A 17,103-nucleotide genomic window follows, 5' to 3' on the forward strand; every position below is an offset into this window, starting at 1 on the left:
GAGCGAAATAACAGGGTTATTTTAGTCAGGGTGCTACAAGGGCTGTGGGGGCTCCCTGAGGGCTATGGGGGCTCCCTGGGGGGATCTGGCAGGGCAGGGCCTGGCAGCTGGGGCCTGTCCCACCGCCCCAGCCAGGAGCAGGGTGAACGGGGGCCATCGGGGCATTCCCAGCCCCAGGCATCTCCCTGGGGATGGGCTGGGCTGGGGTCGGGCTGGGACATAGGCCCAGCTCGGCAGGCCTTGTGGCCAGGCAGGGCTGTGGGGGGTGGCGTCACTTAGGCAGGGGCTGATGACCCTGGTGGGGTTGGAAGGGGGCCATGGTCAGGGTTGGAAGGGGGCCATGGGCAGGGTGTAAGGAGCCCCTGGGGGCTGAAACGGGGTTCTGGGCTGTGCGCAGGGACAGGCAGGGCTGTAGTGCCCCAGGGCCATGACGATTGATGTGCTGGTGTCAGTGTGGTATGATAATCTTCTCACAAAATAAGTGTGTTTTCATTGTATCTTTCTGTATCTCTGACTCTCAGCTAGAAGCTTGTCATGAAACCCTGTATGTTCAGGGACCTGTGGCATATCCACGTTTGTATTTTGCTTGCTTTATGACGTGGCTGATAATCGTTACTTCTTTGAAGGCCTGTTCCCCGCCATTTTGAACCTGGCCAGCAACGCTCACATCTCCACCAATGCCACCTGCGGGGAGAAGGGACCGGAGATGTTCTGCAAACTGGTGGAGCACGTTCCAGGACGGCCCCTGCGCAACGCCCAGTGCCGCGTCTGCGACCACCGCAGTGCCAATCCCAAAGGCAAGTTTCATGTGTTTTTTTTTCGTTTCATGGGTTTGTGTCATTCTTTTTGACCCTTCCACATGAATACAGGGTGTATTGAGGTCAAATACTTTTGACTTGTAGTCTCTCCACTACATAATGAAACTACCTTTGAGCAAAGGGCTGACAGAAAGCGTGAACGCCTTAAATCAGTGTTAAGCACTGCAGAGTCCAGTGACCACCTTTTAGTCTGGGGGCAGATCTCGGCTTTTACTTCTTTATGACAGGAAGAAATTGTGCTCAGCAAGAAATAAATGTGCTGGGCCAGAGAAAATGCAGTGAGTTGTATTTTCAAGAGATGTTTAATTTTTTGCTTTGAAACAGAGCAGCACCCAATTTCCAGTGCAATCGATGGTACCAATAACTGGTGGCAAAGTCCCAGCATTCAGAATGGGAGGCAATACCACTGGGTCACCATCACCTTGGATTTAAGGCAGGTGAGTAACATGTAGGTGAGTGTCATTTATTGTATGTAGGATATAAGCCAATGCAGTTGATTACAGTTCTTCTGTGTTTAGATAGTGGGATATTTAGCAGTTAACTATTTAGTAGCACATAGTTGAACATTAATTTAGAGCTAATATGAATTGATTTTAAACAGATATATTTTTTCAATTATTGTTCTACAGCATCTTGGAGATTTCAGTACTATCAGACTGGAATGGAAGTGACTATATTTGTAAGCACATAGGTCACAGGTTGTAATTCATGGCACAGTAACAATTGTATATGTGTGGATGAGAGTGTTTATATAAGCATTCCTTCTGTCTTGGCAACTTTCCTCTGCCTCACCCTGCTGTCTTTTCTCCAGAAGTCCTCTGATAGTGTTTTCCTCTACCTTTGATTTCAAGCAAGTTACTTGAAGTCTGGGTTATCAAAGACTTATTTTCAAGCAGTAAACAGTTTTTTCAGGGTGTTGTCATAAGTGCAGATTTTACATGTGAGGATGCATCTGTTTCTGTTTATTAACTACAACTATCAGCCTGTCACTTGATCATTATGCAGTTTCTTAGTAAAAGAGTAAATGATTTGAAGAAGGACATGGTAGAAACATTGGACATTTTCTGTAAGAAAACAGAGCACAATATACTTCCAAGTATTAACTCTTGATCCATAGGTATTGTAACTCAGATACTGAGTTTCAGTGGAGAGAAAGGTAAGTGACTGGAGGATTATTGTATTCACATCAATTATCTCAGATAGTTATCTGAGATACCTATCTGAGATATCTCAAAGATCTCAAGTTAAACTCTTCTGTTTAAATTCCTCAGTATTTTGTATATTTACATTAAATATATAAGTATGTTAATGCAACATAATGGTCAGATTGAAGTGTAAAATGTCATAAAGTTCAATTGCAGGATCTCCAGAACCCTGGAAACACAGACTTTCCTCAGTTGAGGGGTAACCTTCAGGACTAGAAAACAAAACATGCATACAATGGGGCAAAGTTAATGTTGCTGAAAGAAAAGTTGAATGACATTTTCTGTGCTTCTCTTCTAATCACCATCTTGTTGAAAGGAGCGCTGGGAAGAAATACACCGTATCTTCTATGGAATTTTACTGTCAGTTGTTCTGAAGAGTTAGGGGTTATATCTATAAAACAGTGATTTCTGACGATGGGGAGGCTGGAACTGCCTGGGCAGAAGTTGGTTCCTCTGTTTTGGCACTTTACAACAAAGCTTGGAGGAATTCATCATTCTTACACAGGAGGCAGCTAAACTCTACAAAGTGTTTGCTAATTTATTAGTTTGTCTATTAGGCATGGAAGAATCAGAAATCTCCTACTCCAAGAAAAGACAAAATAATTTCTGAAGGAAATGTGTTTTTTCTGGCTCTTTCTTGTTGTTTTGCTTTGGACAGATCTATGTGTTGGCCTGTCTAAGTTGTTTGAAAATCGTACCTCAGCAATCCATTATTAAGATGGGGATGCTTCCAAACTCTGGAAGAAGCTTGTTACTAAGAAATGCATATTTGAGGTGTACAGTTGGTAACAAGCTTTGCAAGATCTGTAGGCCCTGCTTGAAAGTTATTTTAAAGATTAAAACAGAAGTTTTAAGTTTAGAACATTAAAGTGAAGCATAAGTTAAACAAGTGCCTAGTTTGCTTTTTAGTTAGAAAGCAGAACTGTTAGGAAGATAATCACAAGGTATCTTTTGTCAGTGACAGAAGGTTTGGATAGGACTTTATTGTTGTTTGAAGAGTTGACTTTGTGTTTGGTTTGTACTTGGACAAACAGGAAGGAAAAATGAAGGAGGAGGGAATGCCATAGTTTTTATCCTCCTAGAACATTTTCACTTTAGAACAGACCAGCTGAGCTGCCCTCTAAATCTTTTATTCTCCAGCCTTAGTGCTGTTGACGTTTCACCAAATACATATCTTTCTTCTCCTGACCCATGCTCAGTTTCACTAATTTGATTTGAAAAGTTTCCCCCAAGGGGCCTTTCTTCTGTGTTTTCCTTAGAGAGTTTGAGAGAGAGAAGGCATCTAGGGCTGTGCAAACTGAATGTAAATTACTGCTCTGTGAGAAAGGATTTGGTTAATAGAGATCGCTTGAAGTCAATGAGTTATTAGAGCTGACTTGGTGTGCTTACTTTAAGCGAGTCAGCTTCAGTAAAGAAAACACAAAAGAAAAGCTTGGGAAGGACCTTAGTGATTTTAGTGACTGTTTACTTCATAAACTTGTTTGAGAATGAGTAAAATGAGTTAAAATACTCTTCTATGACCTTCAAAAGTATTCCTGGAATTCAGTACCTGTAACTATATGTGTTGCAGTACGTCTTTATCGTTGGTACTTTTCTTACATTTCAAGTTTTGTGCATTAAATCTACCAAGTAGCGTATTAAAGTAAATATGTCCTTTAACTTTCCTTGCCAAAATATAGAATATATTCACACTCTTTTGTGATGTGAAGAATGACCATCTGGTCATTATTTATGTTTTTTGAGTAATTATCGGAAGTTCTAGCAGTAAGTGGAGTGGTTTGTTTCTTGGGATTGTTACCAATGTACAGTTTAGAGATGTAATCCAGCAGTCGGGTTGGTGAGTGCTGGAATGTAGGCTTGGATGGCAAATAAGGGGAAGATTCCCTTAGCTGGTGAAAACTGGCTCCACTCGGTAAAGTTCTGGACACAGTGTGTGTCCTGTGTCCTGTATTTGGCTGTATTCATGTCTAGGCTCAAAATTGAAGGGAGCAGAGGATGTTCTTTCAGCTAATATTCTACCTTGCACTTAGTTTATTTAGTCTAAATACAGCTGGACTGCAGAGCAGTTTGATCGAATCTTGCTAAGAAAAGAGGGATGGCTAATAAAATCAGTATGGAGATTGCTGCTTTGATCTTTCTCCTTTGCAGAATCTGTGCTATTTATAACTAATGCTGAGCATTTTGTAAGAGTAGCCAGTGGGTACGTCATGATTTTTTAGCTCACGTGGATCATAACAACTAGGTACATGTTACATGTATGCTGGTGTGCTTTTCAGTCTTTCCAGGACCCAGATGTATGATAGTCTTCCCCCCGTCCTCCTCCTTCTGTTAAATGTATGGCAAAGATCCAAAACTGGTGAAAGAGTAGTTTAGCAATGAGGTGTAGTATTGATATACAAGATACCAAGATTTGATTTATGACCTTACGCTTCCGGCACTGGCAATGCTACAGAAACAAAACGCACAGCAACAGTTTTAGATAAAAACGTCTTTTTTTGCCTGAATTTCACTCCTCTGGCCAGTTACTTTGTGAAATTATAATGAATTAAAATAAATGCTGACTATTACAAAGTGTGCTTGGGCCAGCTGTAAAATATTTCTCTGCCACACACACATTTTCTTCAGTGTTATTGCTATGCTTCAGACTTTTCAAGGTACTTAAGGGTACTTTGTACTAGGCATAGCAGAAAGGCACAAGTTTGTATATCACAAAGCTCTTGAATTGTAAAGCAAGACCAGCTGTTCTTGGAAGACCCATAGTATCAAGTTGAGAAAACTCTGCTTCTGATTAAATCGTAGCTCATAAATATTTCATGAGTACTGGATTACCACTCAGAGTCATGTAAGAGTAACTCATAGTTTCTGCTATTAGAAAATAAAAAAGAATGTAAATAATTATAATATGATTTGTACAGAGCTTTTATTTTGAAATCAGTTGTCAAGAAGAGATTTCTGTAAGGGCAAATCCTTTGCTGATGTAAAAAGATATTATTCTGTTGACTTCACTCAACCAACGCTAATGTATTGTACGTGGCAAGCTTCCTTAAAAGACTTCTGAGGTTTTGTAAAAGTGATGATGCCGAGATTCAGGGAGCTCATCTGTACATTCTTACAGTACACTGCTTGAGTAAAATGAATTTTTCTTCTATTCCTAAGCAATGGTTGCACATAATAAATCAGAATCTTAAGGAAAAGATAATTCAGGAGACCATAAATTCTACTGGATTTAGTTTATTTTGCACTTTTAACACCACAGACTCCTCAGAACAAAACATAGCAAGCAATTGCTAGGCCTCACAGTCTCTAATAAGAGCCTTAAGCCATCTTTATCCCTTGAAAACACATTTCTGTGAACAATATAGGCTGATAGTCACCATATCCCTTCATGTAGTCTTCTACTATTTCAGAGTTTGTACAGAATCATTTTAGACTTTTTGGACACTAAGATGAAATCTGACAAAAAAAGGCTTTTCTGGTAATCAGGTTTATATGTGTTGACAACACTGAACAGAATGGATTTTGCAGTTTCAGTTAAAATGTGGAGTGATGTTAGTTGTAATAAACATTTTTCACCACAGGACTTGTCATGGTCTTTTGGAAAACGTACTTAGCTGTTTTTTAGATTCCCTTTCTGCATTCATACTCAAGGAAAGATTTAGCTGAATTTATAAAACTAGGAGGAACCAGTTTGCCAAGAGCCTTGCATTCCTCCAGGTATGTTCATTTTGCAATCTTCTGCATTATACAGTTTACATTATGCCAGTATGATTGCAGTAAGGGATGCACTGGGTCACTGAAAGTGATCCGGAGGTCCTAAATTTTTCAGGTTTTTTCAGGGTCAGGTAGAGTTTGGATTTGAATTGGGGTGTAGATTTGAAGTAGCAGTTGGTACCTCTGTTTTTAATAGGTTAACCATTTCTGAAATGTAGGAGAAAAAATAATGCATTTGGATTCATCTTTCCTTTTAAGTTTTCACTTTTGGAGCCTGGCACTTTGATACTCATAGATATAAAAAGACCAAATCTTCCCTTTTCGTTGTCTCCATTTGTGTAGATTGAAAAGTATAACTGGGAGTCTTTATCCCAAAAGACTACCAGGAAAACTGAGCTTGCCAGGACGTGTATCTGTGTGCTTTGTAGAGCACTGACCATGCCCTTGGAAATGGGGACTTTTGGCTAGTATCTGCTGGGTGGCCACTGCTGGCTGAGTTTACAGTCTTGAGCAAAAAAATGTGCAAACTTCCCCAATGAATGGGGAGAAGGGTTCATTTATAAATCTGTTTCAAGAATAATGCACTTCTTGTTGCTGGATCTGGGAATCAGGGAAACAAGGTCATTAGGAAGGCTAAATAAAGGAGTAGTGACTTGTTGCATTGGTATTGGCTGCTATGAAGAAGAGGTTCTTCAGTACAAGTCTATTTGGCTGGTCTTTACAGTGGGGATTGAACTGCCTGTAAAATGACACTTTTAATCTATGGCTGTTTGGGAATTGCTAACTTGCTTTGGCTTGCCCTTTTTACCCTTGTAGCTCAATAAGGAAATGAGTTCTGGGAAAGCTGTACAGTCAAATTAAAGTGTACAAATCATTAGCTCTTGCCACACAGCTCAAGTTTATCGCGTGGCTGGTTGGTGGACACTGAACGGATGTGGGAAGTGGTTAGAAATTGCCTTTGGTGATGTTCAAACCTGAAGAACTTATAAAAGTAAAAATCTGTAAAGAAGTGCTCTGAGGAAGATTGGAAAATCAGCTTGCATTACATGGGCTTCCTGGTTCAGATCCATTGTGGGTTGCAGAGGCCGTGGGATATGAAGTCTGCAAAACCCCTACCTGCTGTCATTCCTTAAAATATCTTCATCTCCAAACAATGGCAACACCTTAATCCCTTCCTCCATCTTATTTCCCTTGCTTGGGAACATAATCCCTGAGAGAACGTAACTCCCTCTTGTAGGTTGTCTTTTGACTTTTTGGCTGCAGGAGCATTTATACAAAACCCTTCCATTTCTATATTTTAACCTATGTTATTTCAGGGGCTGACAAATTTTCCTGGTGTTGCTGATATTCACTATCCTGTGAATTTACCTGTATTTTTGTGTATCTATGGGCTATGTGTGTAAATGGAAGAGAGTTGAGAGGATCGGGGGGAGAAGGCGGCAATGGTTTTTTACAGTGTGCATACTTAAATGTTTATAGAACCGTTTACTGATTTTTGAATGCCTCTTTTGGCATTGGTGAACTGTAGGCATGCAGGAAAAATCGATCACTAGATATCTTGTCTACCAAACATGGCTGCTTTTTTCCTGGAAAAATGTTGAGTTGAAAAGATTTAATTTATTGAATTGTGCATTAAATATGTGCACAGTTGCTGTGAAAATTTTTATCTTTAACCGCCTTTTCCCTTCACTGTCCCCTCACCAAGAAACTTGATATTTAAAATAAATTTAACTTGCATACTTTTGTGAATATATTTTATTTCAGCACCAGGGGCTGCAGTTAGTTTGTGATGAAGGATAGCGCATTGTTACTAGTTGGAACTGGATTTAAAACAAGCTACATCAGCTGCAGACTATAATGGGTCTTGAAAAATCTCAATGTAATCAAAAGTAGATCAGTTGTTGTTCAGCCAACTGTGTAATAAGTATGGAAGTAGTTTAGTTGACGACAACAAGCAGAGAGGAAAAATAAATAAATAAAAGACATACAAGAGTTCTTGAGGAAAATTTTCTACCATGGCATTGGAAAAAAAATTGGGGTTCCAGTCTTGCATTTTTTTGTGCATTTGAGAGAGATGATTGACTTCAAAGGAACTTGGAGGTGCATAGCAGTTCCTAAGATCACTCAGTAAAACTTCCCTGGTTTTAACAGTTTTCTGCAGTTCTCTTCTGTGATGGAGAAGATACTCATACGAGTGACTCTTGTCACATACAAATGTCTTCAGGTTCGGGGTACTGAAATGATGATACCCCAGATTCTGCTGGTGCGTAACCCAGTGTGAAACAGGTATATAGCTCAACTGCTGCTGACTGAATCAATGAAATCCAGGTTGTATATAGGGAATACAGTTACTTGACTTGAAGTCTGCTCAAATTCTGTTCTTTTCCCTTTAAAAGCATGTATTTTAGCATTTTTTTCAGTTGGAGCTTGTTGGCACGATGTACGTTTTATTTAAAAGAGGTCCTTTTCTTCATGAAAGCTGGACTCTAATTCTTGGTATTCACTTGACTTTGATCGAATTTTAAGACTGTGCTGAACAACAGAGGATACACAGACCCCAGAGAAATTTTATTTCTAAGACTGTAAGGCTGTGACTAAACAGTGAGCTGGCTTTTCTTTTTTGTTTACTTCTGCTTGCATTGCTGAAATGTCATATAAGTCAGTAGACAAAATCCTCAGTTTGTGTCAATTTTTATATTTATTGTAACAACTGGAAATTTTCTGTTTGTGTTTGATGTCTCAAAGGCTGAAACTGAAGTGCCTGGAAATAAAATCAGACCAAGTGAATATAATGTTTTAATTTACGTTATCACCAAATTTTTTTCCTTCTCATGTCTGCAAGATCTCCTAAGCAAAGCTCTGTTCACTTAAACAATGTCTTGTTTCAAAAGTAGTTTCCTGAATTGCATGCACAGTACAACTACCATTTATCTCGGTGTGTTTATTTCCTCATTTGACAAAATCAAAATCTGCATTTATGTAGCAGGTACTATTCTTGCTCTGGCTTTAACCTGTACTGGAAAAAAAAAAATAAAATTTGAAATGTCTGAAAGAACTGGTTGTGGCAAACTTGAGCTCAACACAGTATTAATACTGCACATGCAGACAGGAATTATGATGGTTATACCAGCTGACCAGGCAGTCTGCTCAAGTGAGAGTACATACCTCTGAGATGGTGGAATAATATGGCATTTTTTTTTCATCTAAATGTGGCTTGATACTATAGTGCATGTAAAACTTTGTCGTGGTTTGGGCTGGACTGGCCACTGAAATGAATGACAGATGCTCTCCCCACCCGCTCCCTTCAGGGAGAAAAGTACCAGAGAGAAGGAGACTTATGACTTTAAAAGAAACTAAACTACTTTAATAAAATATTAATAATTTAAAAAAAAATAATGATATATATAAAAAAAGAAAATAATGAAATTATTATTTAGCTTGCTTGATTTCAGCACGTGTTTCACAATTGTGGATAACCTGCGCAATAGCGTCCATGGTTAAATCCACTCCTTGGTCACGGGCCTGTTTGTATGTTGCATCCCTTCCTTGATGACCTGAAGTGTCATGGGCCCACTGAGCTAAAAATAGTTCACCTTTATGTTCCCAGTCCAAATCCATCTGTAATATTTTAGCAGCCTGATCTACTTGTTGATTGTTTTGATGTTCCTCAGTGGCCTGACTCATGGGTACGTGGGCATCCACATGTGGATTAAACTCCTGTAAGAAGTCTTACCAATTTGCAAGGACAGCCTTTTGAAATGAGGTGATGTAATAGGTATTAGGTAAGGAAGAACATAGTAGCTTTGCAATAAGTGCACTTCAGTGTTAGTGTCTAATGCTGTAAGCTAGTCGGGGGCCAGTGCAGGTTATCTAGCTGCCATGACAAGGTCATTTAAAAGGTGATATCGACTTAATTAATGCCATGCCCACTCAAACAAGTGCCAAACAGTGCTGTTGTGTGGATGGGGATTTCACTTAGGATCCAGGATTGTTAAAAAAATAGTCAAGATACCTGTATAGCTTAGAGAGTACACATCTTAAAAGAGCTACTATTCTTAAATAAGTTTATCATGTTGTATTTGTCACATTCATCTTATTTGTTTCTGTGTGTTTTCAGCAGTGTCTGTAAATAGTCTTCTGCTTAAGTAACTTTAACACAGGGTGAAAATGGAATGCACAGAGATTTTTAAGGTAGGGTGTAAAAAGCTTATCAGAAATGCTATTACTGAGAGGATTAAACTACCAGCTAAAATGTGAAACAGAGTTGTTTTGGCTGCAGTTGTTTTGAAAAAAACAACCCACTTTGAAGCCCTCAGTGGTTCAGAAAAGCTAAATAGCACACCGCATAGAAAAAGTGTTATATGCAAGTAATCCTGAAATGTACAGTGTAGATACAGGTTTCAGCTATTACATTAACACAGAATGATGCACTGAATACATTTGGTCTTTTTTTAGTCACATAAACAAATGTTTTCTTGTAATGTTCAGAGTTTTGACAAAAACCGATACGTATTTCTGTTAGTAAAAGACTAGATTGGACTTTTGTCAAAAGTTTATGCAAAAATTTTGTCCAGAATCACTGTACCAAATTTTACCCTCTCCCAGGCAAACCATATACTGCTTTTAAAATTTAAGTTTAGTACCCAAGTGGCTTCTAGTGATCTTTTACAGCACAGTGAAGTGTTAAAATTTTCTTCGTGCATTTTTTAGGTCTTTCAAGTTGCATATGTCATCATCAAAGCTGCTAATGCTCCACGACCTGGAAACTGGATTTTGGAACGCTCCATAGATGGCACAGAGTTCAGACCATGGCAGTACTATGCAATTAGCGATACTGAATGTTTAACTCGTTATAATATTACACCCAGAATTGGGCCGCCAACTTACAAGAGAGACGATGAAGTGATCTGCACCTCCTATTATTCCAGACTAGTTCCCCTGGAACATGGAGAGGTATGTTTGTTTTTGCACTTGTGGTTTGTGAGCAAGAACATGGACTGATAGCAATTTGAAAACATTTGGATTACAGTTACAGTGTTCATCGCCCTCAGCACTATCAGATGATCTGTTATTCTTCTTTAATGATACTATCTTTACATTACGTACCAGCATAGTAAACTTTTATATGTTGGGATGAAACATGTCTTTGGCTCTACATATTCCCGTTACTAAACTCTTTGTTCTCTCCACATAATTTGATGGTAGCTATTAGCTGTGAATTATTAGTTACTTTATCCTGAAAGACTATAACAGAGGCTCTATGTTTTGCCAGGTTTTTCATTTAATAAAGAAAACCCCTGTGTTAGGAACACCTGGTTGTGTGAGATAAAGCTGCAAACACTGGAAGTGCTCGGCACAGCTGGAACTCCTAAACAGGCCTTGGCATTCTTTCAGGGACGTAGCATAATTAAAAGAGCTACGAGTTGTGCAGCCACACTGTTGATTGTTCTTTCTTTTAACAAACTCTATTCATGGTACTTGTGTAATTTATTACATAGAGGCAGCTACATAATGAAATGATACATTAAAACCAGCGGTTATTCTATTGTGAATGCTATAATGTAAGAGCATGATAATAAATGCAGTGTTATCCCATGGAGAATGCTAGTAACTCTTGGCTTAATAGAAGCCAATATGTTTTTACTTCTTGGTTAAAAAAAGACTGGAGCGTATGCAGCTAAGGGCTAAAGTGTGTCAAACTTCTTTACATAAACTTAAAACTATGTTTCAGCAAGAACAAAACAATGAAATTCAGTAACATCAAATCCCATTCACTTTAATCAAGTGTTTATTGCAGCGGTGTAAGCATGTGCCCCACAGATCAGATGTAACAGACAAAGAAACTTAACCTGTCTCTCCACACAGCCTGAAAGCCCTTAGGTTGACTTTGTACGAACAATGCCTCTTGTAATGTACGCCTGATGTCTGATAGGCCATACAACTCCAAACCCAGGAATGCCAGAGATTCAGTTTAGTGACAATTTTTTCTTATTTATTTTCCCTGATGTACACAGAATTAATTGGGTGATACTATCCAGAACATTGCTTTTTTTTTCTTAGTGCAGTAACATAAAAACATAACATAAGAACATAAAAAATGACAGAATTAAATTGCCGCGTACTACATAAAAACTGTCATTCACAAAGGTAGGCTGCTCCTTCATAGCCGGAATGGCAGACAGACAGGAATATTCCCTGCACACGGTATCTCACAAGCTGTATTAGTGAATCTTGGCACCCTTTAGAAAATATATGTATTTACTGCTCTGTAATTGGTTCTGGCCAACTTATTGAACTTAAGTATGGGGTTATAGGAAGTCCTGCAGAGCAGCTGATCTTTACAAGCACCTGCCTTGTGTCCAGCATTTGTTAGTATCCCAGTGTTCTGCAGTCAGCTTGTAGTACCCTGGTGTGAAAGAACTCGTAGGGTAAAAGGACCACATGTCTAAATGTTCCGTCTTCAGTTGCGTAAAACATGGGTACAAGAATGAATAATCTGTTCTGCATGTCTGTAACAGGATGGAAAAAGTGGTCTGAAATTGCAACAAGGAAAACATGGTTTAGAGATCCAGGAGCATTTCTAACTATAAAGCCAGAAAGGGCTGGAGTAGATTGCCTTGGAGGATTGTTGAATCACTACCAACAGTGGTCTTCAAGAACATCTAATAGAAGTCTTGCAAATTCTGCTCAGGGGTAGGAAATGGAGTAGAAGAATTCTGTGTGATTCTATGAGAGCTGAATATTATAAGGTGGTGTTAATTTGCAGGATTGGATCTGGTAAAAGTTTTGGGTTCATAACTGTTATTCTGCAGTTGGAAGATGGATGATGGTTAGTTTCTGAATGGGCTATCATAAAAATGAAATTTTTTGAACACAGCATATTAGAATATTTAGAAGGAATGGGGATAACTCATAAATGGCAAAATTTTAATGTTGAGAGTGTGAACTCCATTACCAGTCTCTGTTTGTATGTCTTTGAAATAACATGGTTCCTGTCTAGGAAGCTCCTAGACCCACTACAGAATTAAGATTTTTAAAAAAATAATAATTAAAACATCTTTAATATTTAGAAATATTTTCAGAGGAACGACTTGACAGTACTGGACAAAGTTGAAACTATAAATTTAAGAGTAGTATATGAGACAAAATTAGTCTTCATAAATGAGAATAAGTCATGCACTCTAAAATGTAGCTGACAAGCCCAAAGCATGACCCCTTTTTTGTTGTGGACACCGGGTGAACTCTTTACCATTCATTTGTGGCTCATTTTTCAGTTTGTCTTATAAAACGGAGCAGGAACTCCTTGTGTGTTCCTAAGTTGCTTTGGAAAGATGGAAGGGGCTGTTGCCAGAATAAGTTGTACAGCTTTTACCACAAGCCTTCTTAGTGGGGTCAATTGGGATTGCACAAGAAAGATGGAGGCCAGATGGGCTGGTTTGTGGTGGGAGCCCCTTGTTTTCAATTGTCGTATGTGTTGTGGCTTCCCACTGCGCTGTCATATCACTGAGTACCCCTTGCTGATTGGGAAGCCCTATGCCAGCAAGGCATAGGATTAATGACCCCAGGCTGAGCATGTGTGCCATGTGATGTTTTGCAATAAGATCTTTACAAATTGTGGAGGAGAAATCTGTAAGGACAAAACTGTACTTCTGGCCAGAGTTACATGTTCCATGTCAATAAGGGAGAGGAAAGAAGACTGGGGGAATGAAGGACTAGCTTGTGGTACTGCTTTTCTCTTTATGCTGTCTCCACAAAAGTCCAGGAGACTTGAGACTATGATGAGTGGTGATTTCAGGACTGCGTGAGTCAGGAAGCAAGAATTCTACCTGCAGGTAGAGGATAGGGAAGAAAAAAAGAATTCCAGGTAGTTTAACATCCCTCTATCCTATGTTGTTGGAAAACAAGCTTAAGTTCTGTGTTTTTAATTCTCAGACTAAGATGTTTGTTGTTGCAAATGAATCACAATTATGTTTATGATTAAGCTAGTCCCTCTTTCTAGATTCACACGTCACTGATCAACGGTAGGCCTAGCGCTGATGATCCTTCACAAAAGCTTTTGGAGTTTACTTCTGCACGATACATTCGCCTACGACTGCAACGTATTAGAACTCTTAATGCTGACCTCATGACTCTCAGCCATAATGATCCTAAAGAACTAGACCCCATTGTTACCAGAAGGGTAAGCTGATTGTTCATAAATGGTATTCAGTGTGACTTGATGGGAGAGCCTTTTCTGATCTGTTTGAGGAGGAGGCCATGCTTGATCCCTGCCATTCACAGAGTTGTTTTGATAGGTTGTTAAATAATTATTGCCTTCCCTTTGACATTATTAACAACAATACCTTGTCAGAAATAACTTCAAACAAATGCTTTTTAGATATTGGCTTCTATTTGTTTGCTTTTTGTTTTATTAGTTTGTGTAAATGACTTATGCTAGGAACAGTGTTTATAATACTTTATCATCAAAATAAAAAATATGGTTTGGTTGATGGAAATGTCACTTAGATTGCTCTTGGTGCAACTGCAGTACCTTTTCTGGTGTATCAGTGATTTCAGGACCCTGTGCTCTGGTTCATAAAAATAATTATTTGAAAACCTTGCAAGTGAGAATTTTGATGTCTGATGAGTGTTTTCTTCATTGCTTAAGGCTGCTGTAATCAATTGCTTTAAAGTCTATGAATTAATAATAATGCAAAACACTTCGATAGAATTCTGAGAGTATTAACTGATCTTTACACATTTGATATGGAAACTGAGGCACCAAGCACTTGGGCTGACTTATTCAAGCTCTCAGAGAAATTCAGTGTTGGAGCCCCTAATAACGGTACCTACCATGAATTAACTGTCCTGCGGTATTTCTGCTTTGTATTTTGCCATTTTGCTGTGTACATTGGCACTGCTTCTGTGAGGTCTGGTTGGGTAGCTGGGTACAGAATGGAGAAAGGAATTTAGATTTGATCAGGATTTGGTGGGTACTTTCAAAGCAGCCCCACTCTTACCCCAGTCATGGACATGCCCACTCAGCTGCAGCATTTCTGGAGCGTAAAATCCGGATGTTCTACTTGTTCCATCTGCCCCATGTGGGAATTGCTAGACTGCAAGTGCAGAGTATTGGGCAGCTGCTCCAGCTGTGACTTGCTGGCCATAGGGAAATGGTTAACGCACAGTCTGAGCAAGTGAGATGTTCCTGTGGAGCAGGCTAGTTGACATTTAGGTCTGTTGATAGTATTGTAATATGAAGAAATACACCCCAAAAAGAAAGGCTCAACATGGAAGCATGCAAACATACGGCTGTGAAACAAGGGTGTTGAGGACAAGCATTCCCATTGCTTTTCTAACACACACAGTTGTGCAATCCAGGGCTGAGTACTACCCAACCTAGTTTCATGCAAAACTTATTGCAGTTTTGCATGAAAAGCTATGCATCTTCGTCTTTACAAGACCTGGGTTTTATTGGGCAGGGTTCCCAAATCCTGATGTCTCACCTTATGTCTCACTGTGCAACCAACTACAACTAAGGTAATCACTTCCAGCTTTCTGGATTGTGTTTTTATTGTTTTTTAAGACTTTACATCCAGTTCTTGATACCAATTTTGTCAGTTTCTTGTACATGGTCTTGTAAAAGGGCTGATTTCTAAGTGTTCAACAGCACCTTTATTTCTGTATTGTATTTATTTCTGTCTGTAGCATTTGATTAGCATTGGTTTCTTGTTCAGCTTCAAGCTGCAGACAGCTGCTGTGAGCCATGCACTGTGAGTTTTAAGAAAACAAGACAAAGGAGATGAAGCAGGGAATGTAGTGAACTCCCTCTGTTACTAAGAAATATAGCTCTGCTTTTGTCCTCCTACTTTTCTCAGGCTGGACCTCCTTCTTTGTAGTTAAGGATTTACTGTTCATGGTAAGTCCTTGAATATTTTTTGTAATTCAAATCCATGAGATTAAAAAAATACTAAAATACTAAACATAATAAAAAATTTAAAACATTAAAAATTAAGTATGAAATCAAAGAGGCTAGTTTGCTCTGGTTCCAAGATCCTTCAAAGAAATAACAGTGCATGAGTCAGCATGCCTGACCACCCAGGGCCACCTCCTCTTCCTGAACCAGATGACTGTGGGGTTGTTAGGTCTGACAGTCTTGAACTCTTTCCTTAGAAGTATCCTCAAAAAGTGTTTCTTTTTCAGTCCCCTGTAGTACATACTTCCCAGGATACAAACAGGCCAACCATGTTGATAGTTGCAGCTGTAACTGAACCCAGATGGTCATTTCCTGCCTCTTCCTTGCCTTGAAAATTAAATCCTTTCCTTATGTATGTTGCTTTTTCTCACCACTTGGCAATATTAATGGATTGTACTCTGCTGTATCACCAATTTTTAAGCTAAGAATTTGGGTGGAATAATACAGTGCCTACACACTAGTAGCAAAGAGCTGGTCTGGAAGCAAGTGCACAAACAGGTTTTAAGGGAGAGCAGAGTTCCCATTTTAAGGAAACATACTCTTACTCCCCAGACTGAAATTAAAATGTAGCAATTACTCTTCATGGTTTCTTACAGGGTGAAAAAAGGATTATTTTACAAGTAAATTTTGGCTGAGGTCACATTTGGTGGTCTTTCCTTAAACTGAGGAATTGTGCATACTTATTTAAAGTTAAAAGTCCATTATTATTTTATACTAGTGAGGAAAAATACGGGGAAAAAAATTTTCACAAAATGGAAGGTTTTCCCAAGTGGCAAAAGTTCAAAGCTTCTTTTATTTTCTTGGCATTTTTCAAATCACAGAATAGTCGAATGCTAGTATTTTATTTTCCAGAGTAGAGGTGAAGATGTAAATACATGTAAATGTATTTTATTCATCCCTTTTTCAACTTTTTTTTTGTAGTACTACTATTCAATAAAGGACATCTCTGTTGGTGGCATGTGTATTTGTTACGGCCATGCTCGAAGCTGCCCCCTGGATGAAATCACAAAGGTATTCTTTAATCTCATTGATTTATTTTCACAAAACAACATTTCCAATTAAAAAAGAAAAAAAAAAAGTACTTTGCCTAAGGAGAATGAGAAAGAGGAGACTAAAAGAGATCTTACGATATGGTGCACACAAATTATTTGTGATAATTTTCTTCCTTTTATGTGTAAGCATATCTACATCTCTGGTAATGTGACTTTCTTAAAGTAACCTCTTTTTCTTTGTCATTAAATTGAAACAATTGTAACAAGGGGCACAGCAAGAAATAGCCTCTCTTGCAACACAGGAGATTTGTCCCTCCTGTTCTAGAAAGGCTATTCCCCAATAGTTGATACAGCGTGGTTGAGCAGTCTGATGCTAGTTGTGAGTTATTTGTGGGTCTTGACATTTTCTGGAGTAAATCTGA

At 38.8% G+C, this 17,103-nt stretch overlaps 1 protein-coding gene across 1 annotated transcript in view; it reads left to right on the forward strand.

The window, feature by feature from the left end:
• LAMA1 (laminin subunit alpha 1) overlaps nt 1-17,103 on the forward strand; it is a 105,838-nt gene that overhangs the window by 23,897 nt on the left and 64,838 nt on the right. Inside the window, exons 2-6 of the mRNA XM_074573550.1 lie at nt 627-797; nt 1,143-1,255; nt 10,445-10,687; nt 13,734-13,913; nt 16,611-16,700. Of these exons, the coding sequence (XP_074429651.1) occupies nt 627-797; nt 1,143-1,255; nt 10,445-10,687; nt 13,734-13,913; nt 16,611-16,700 (797 nt within the window). The remainder of the gene's footprint in view (nt 1-626; nt 798-1,142; nt 1,256-10,444; nt 10,688-13,733; nt 13,914-16,610; nt 16,701-17,103) is intronic.

The sequence above is a fragment of the Larus michahellis genome, chromosome 2 (assembly GCF_964199755.1).
Source record: "Larus michahellis chromosome 2, bLarMic1.1, whole genome shotgun sequence".
Classification (NCBI taxonomy): domain Eukaryota; kingdom Metazoa; phylum Chordata; class Aves; order Charadriiformes; family Laridae; genus Larus; species Larus michahellis.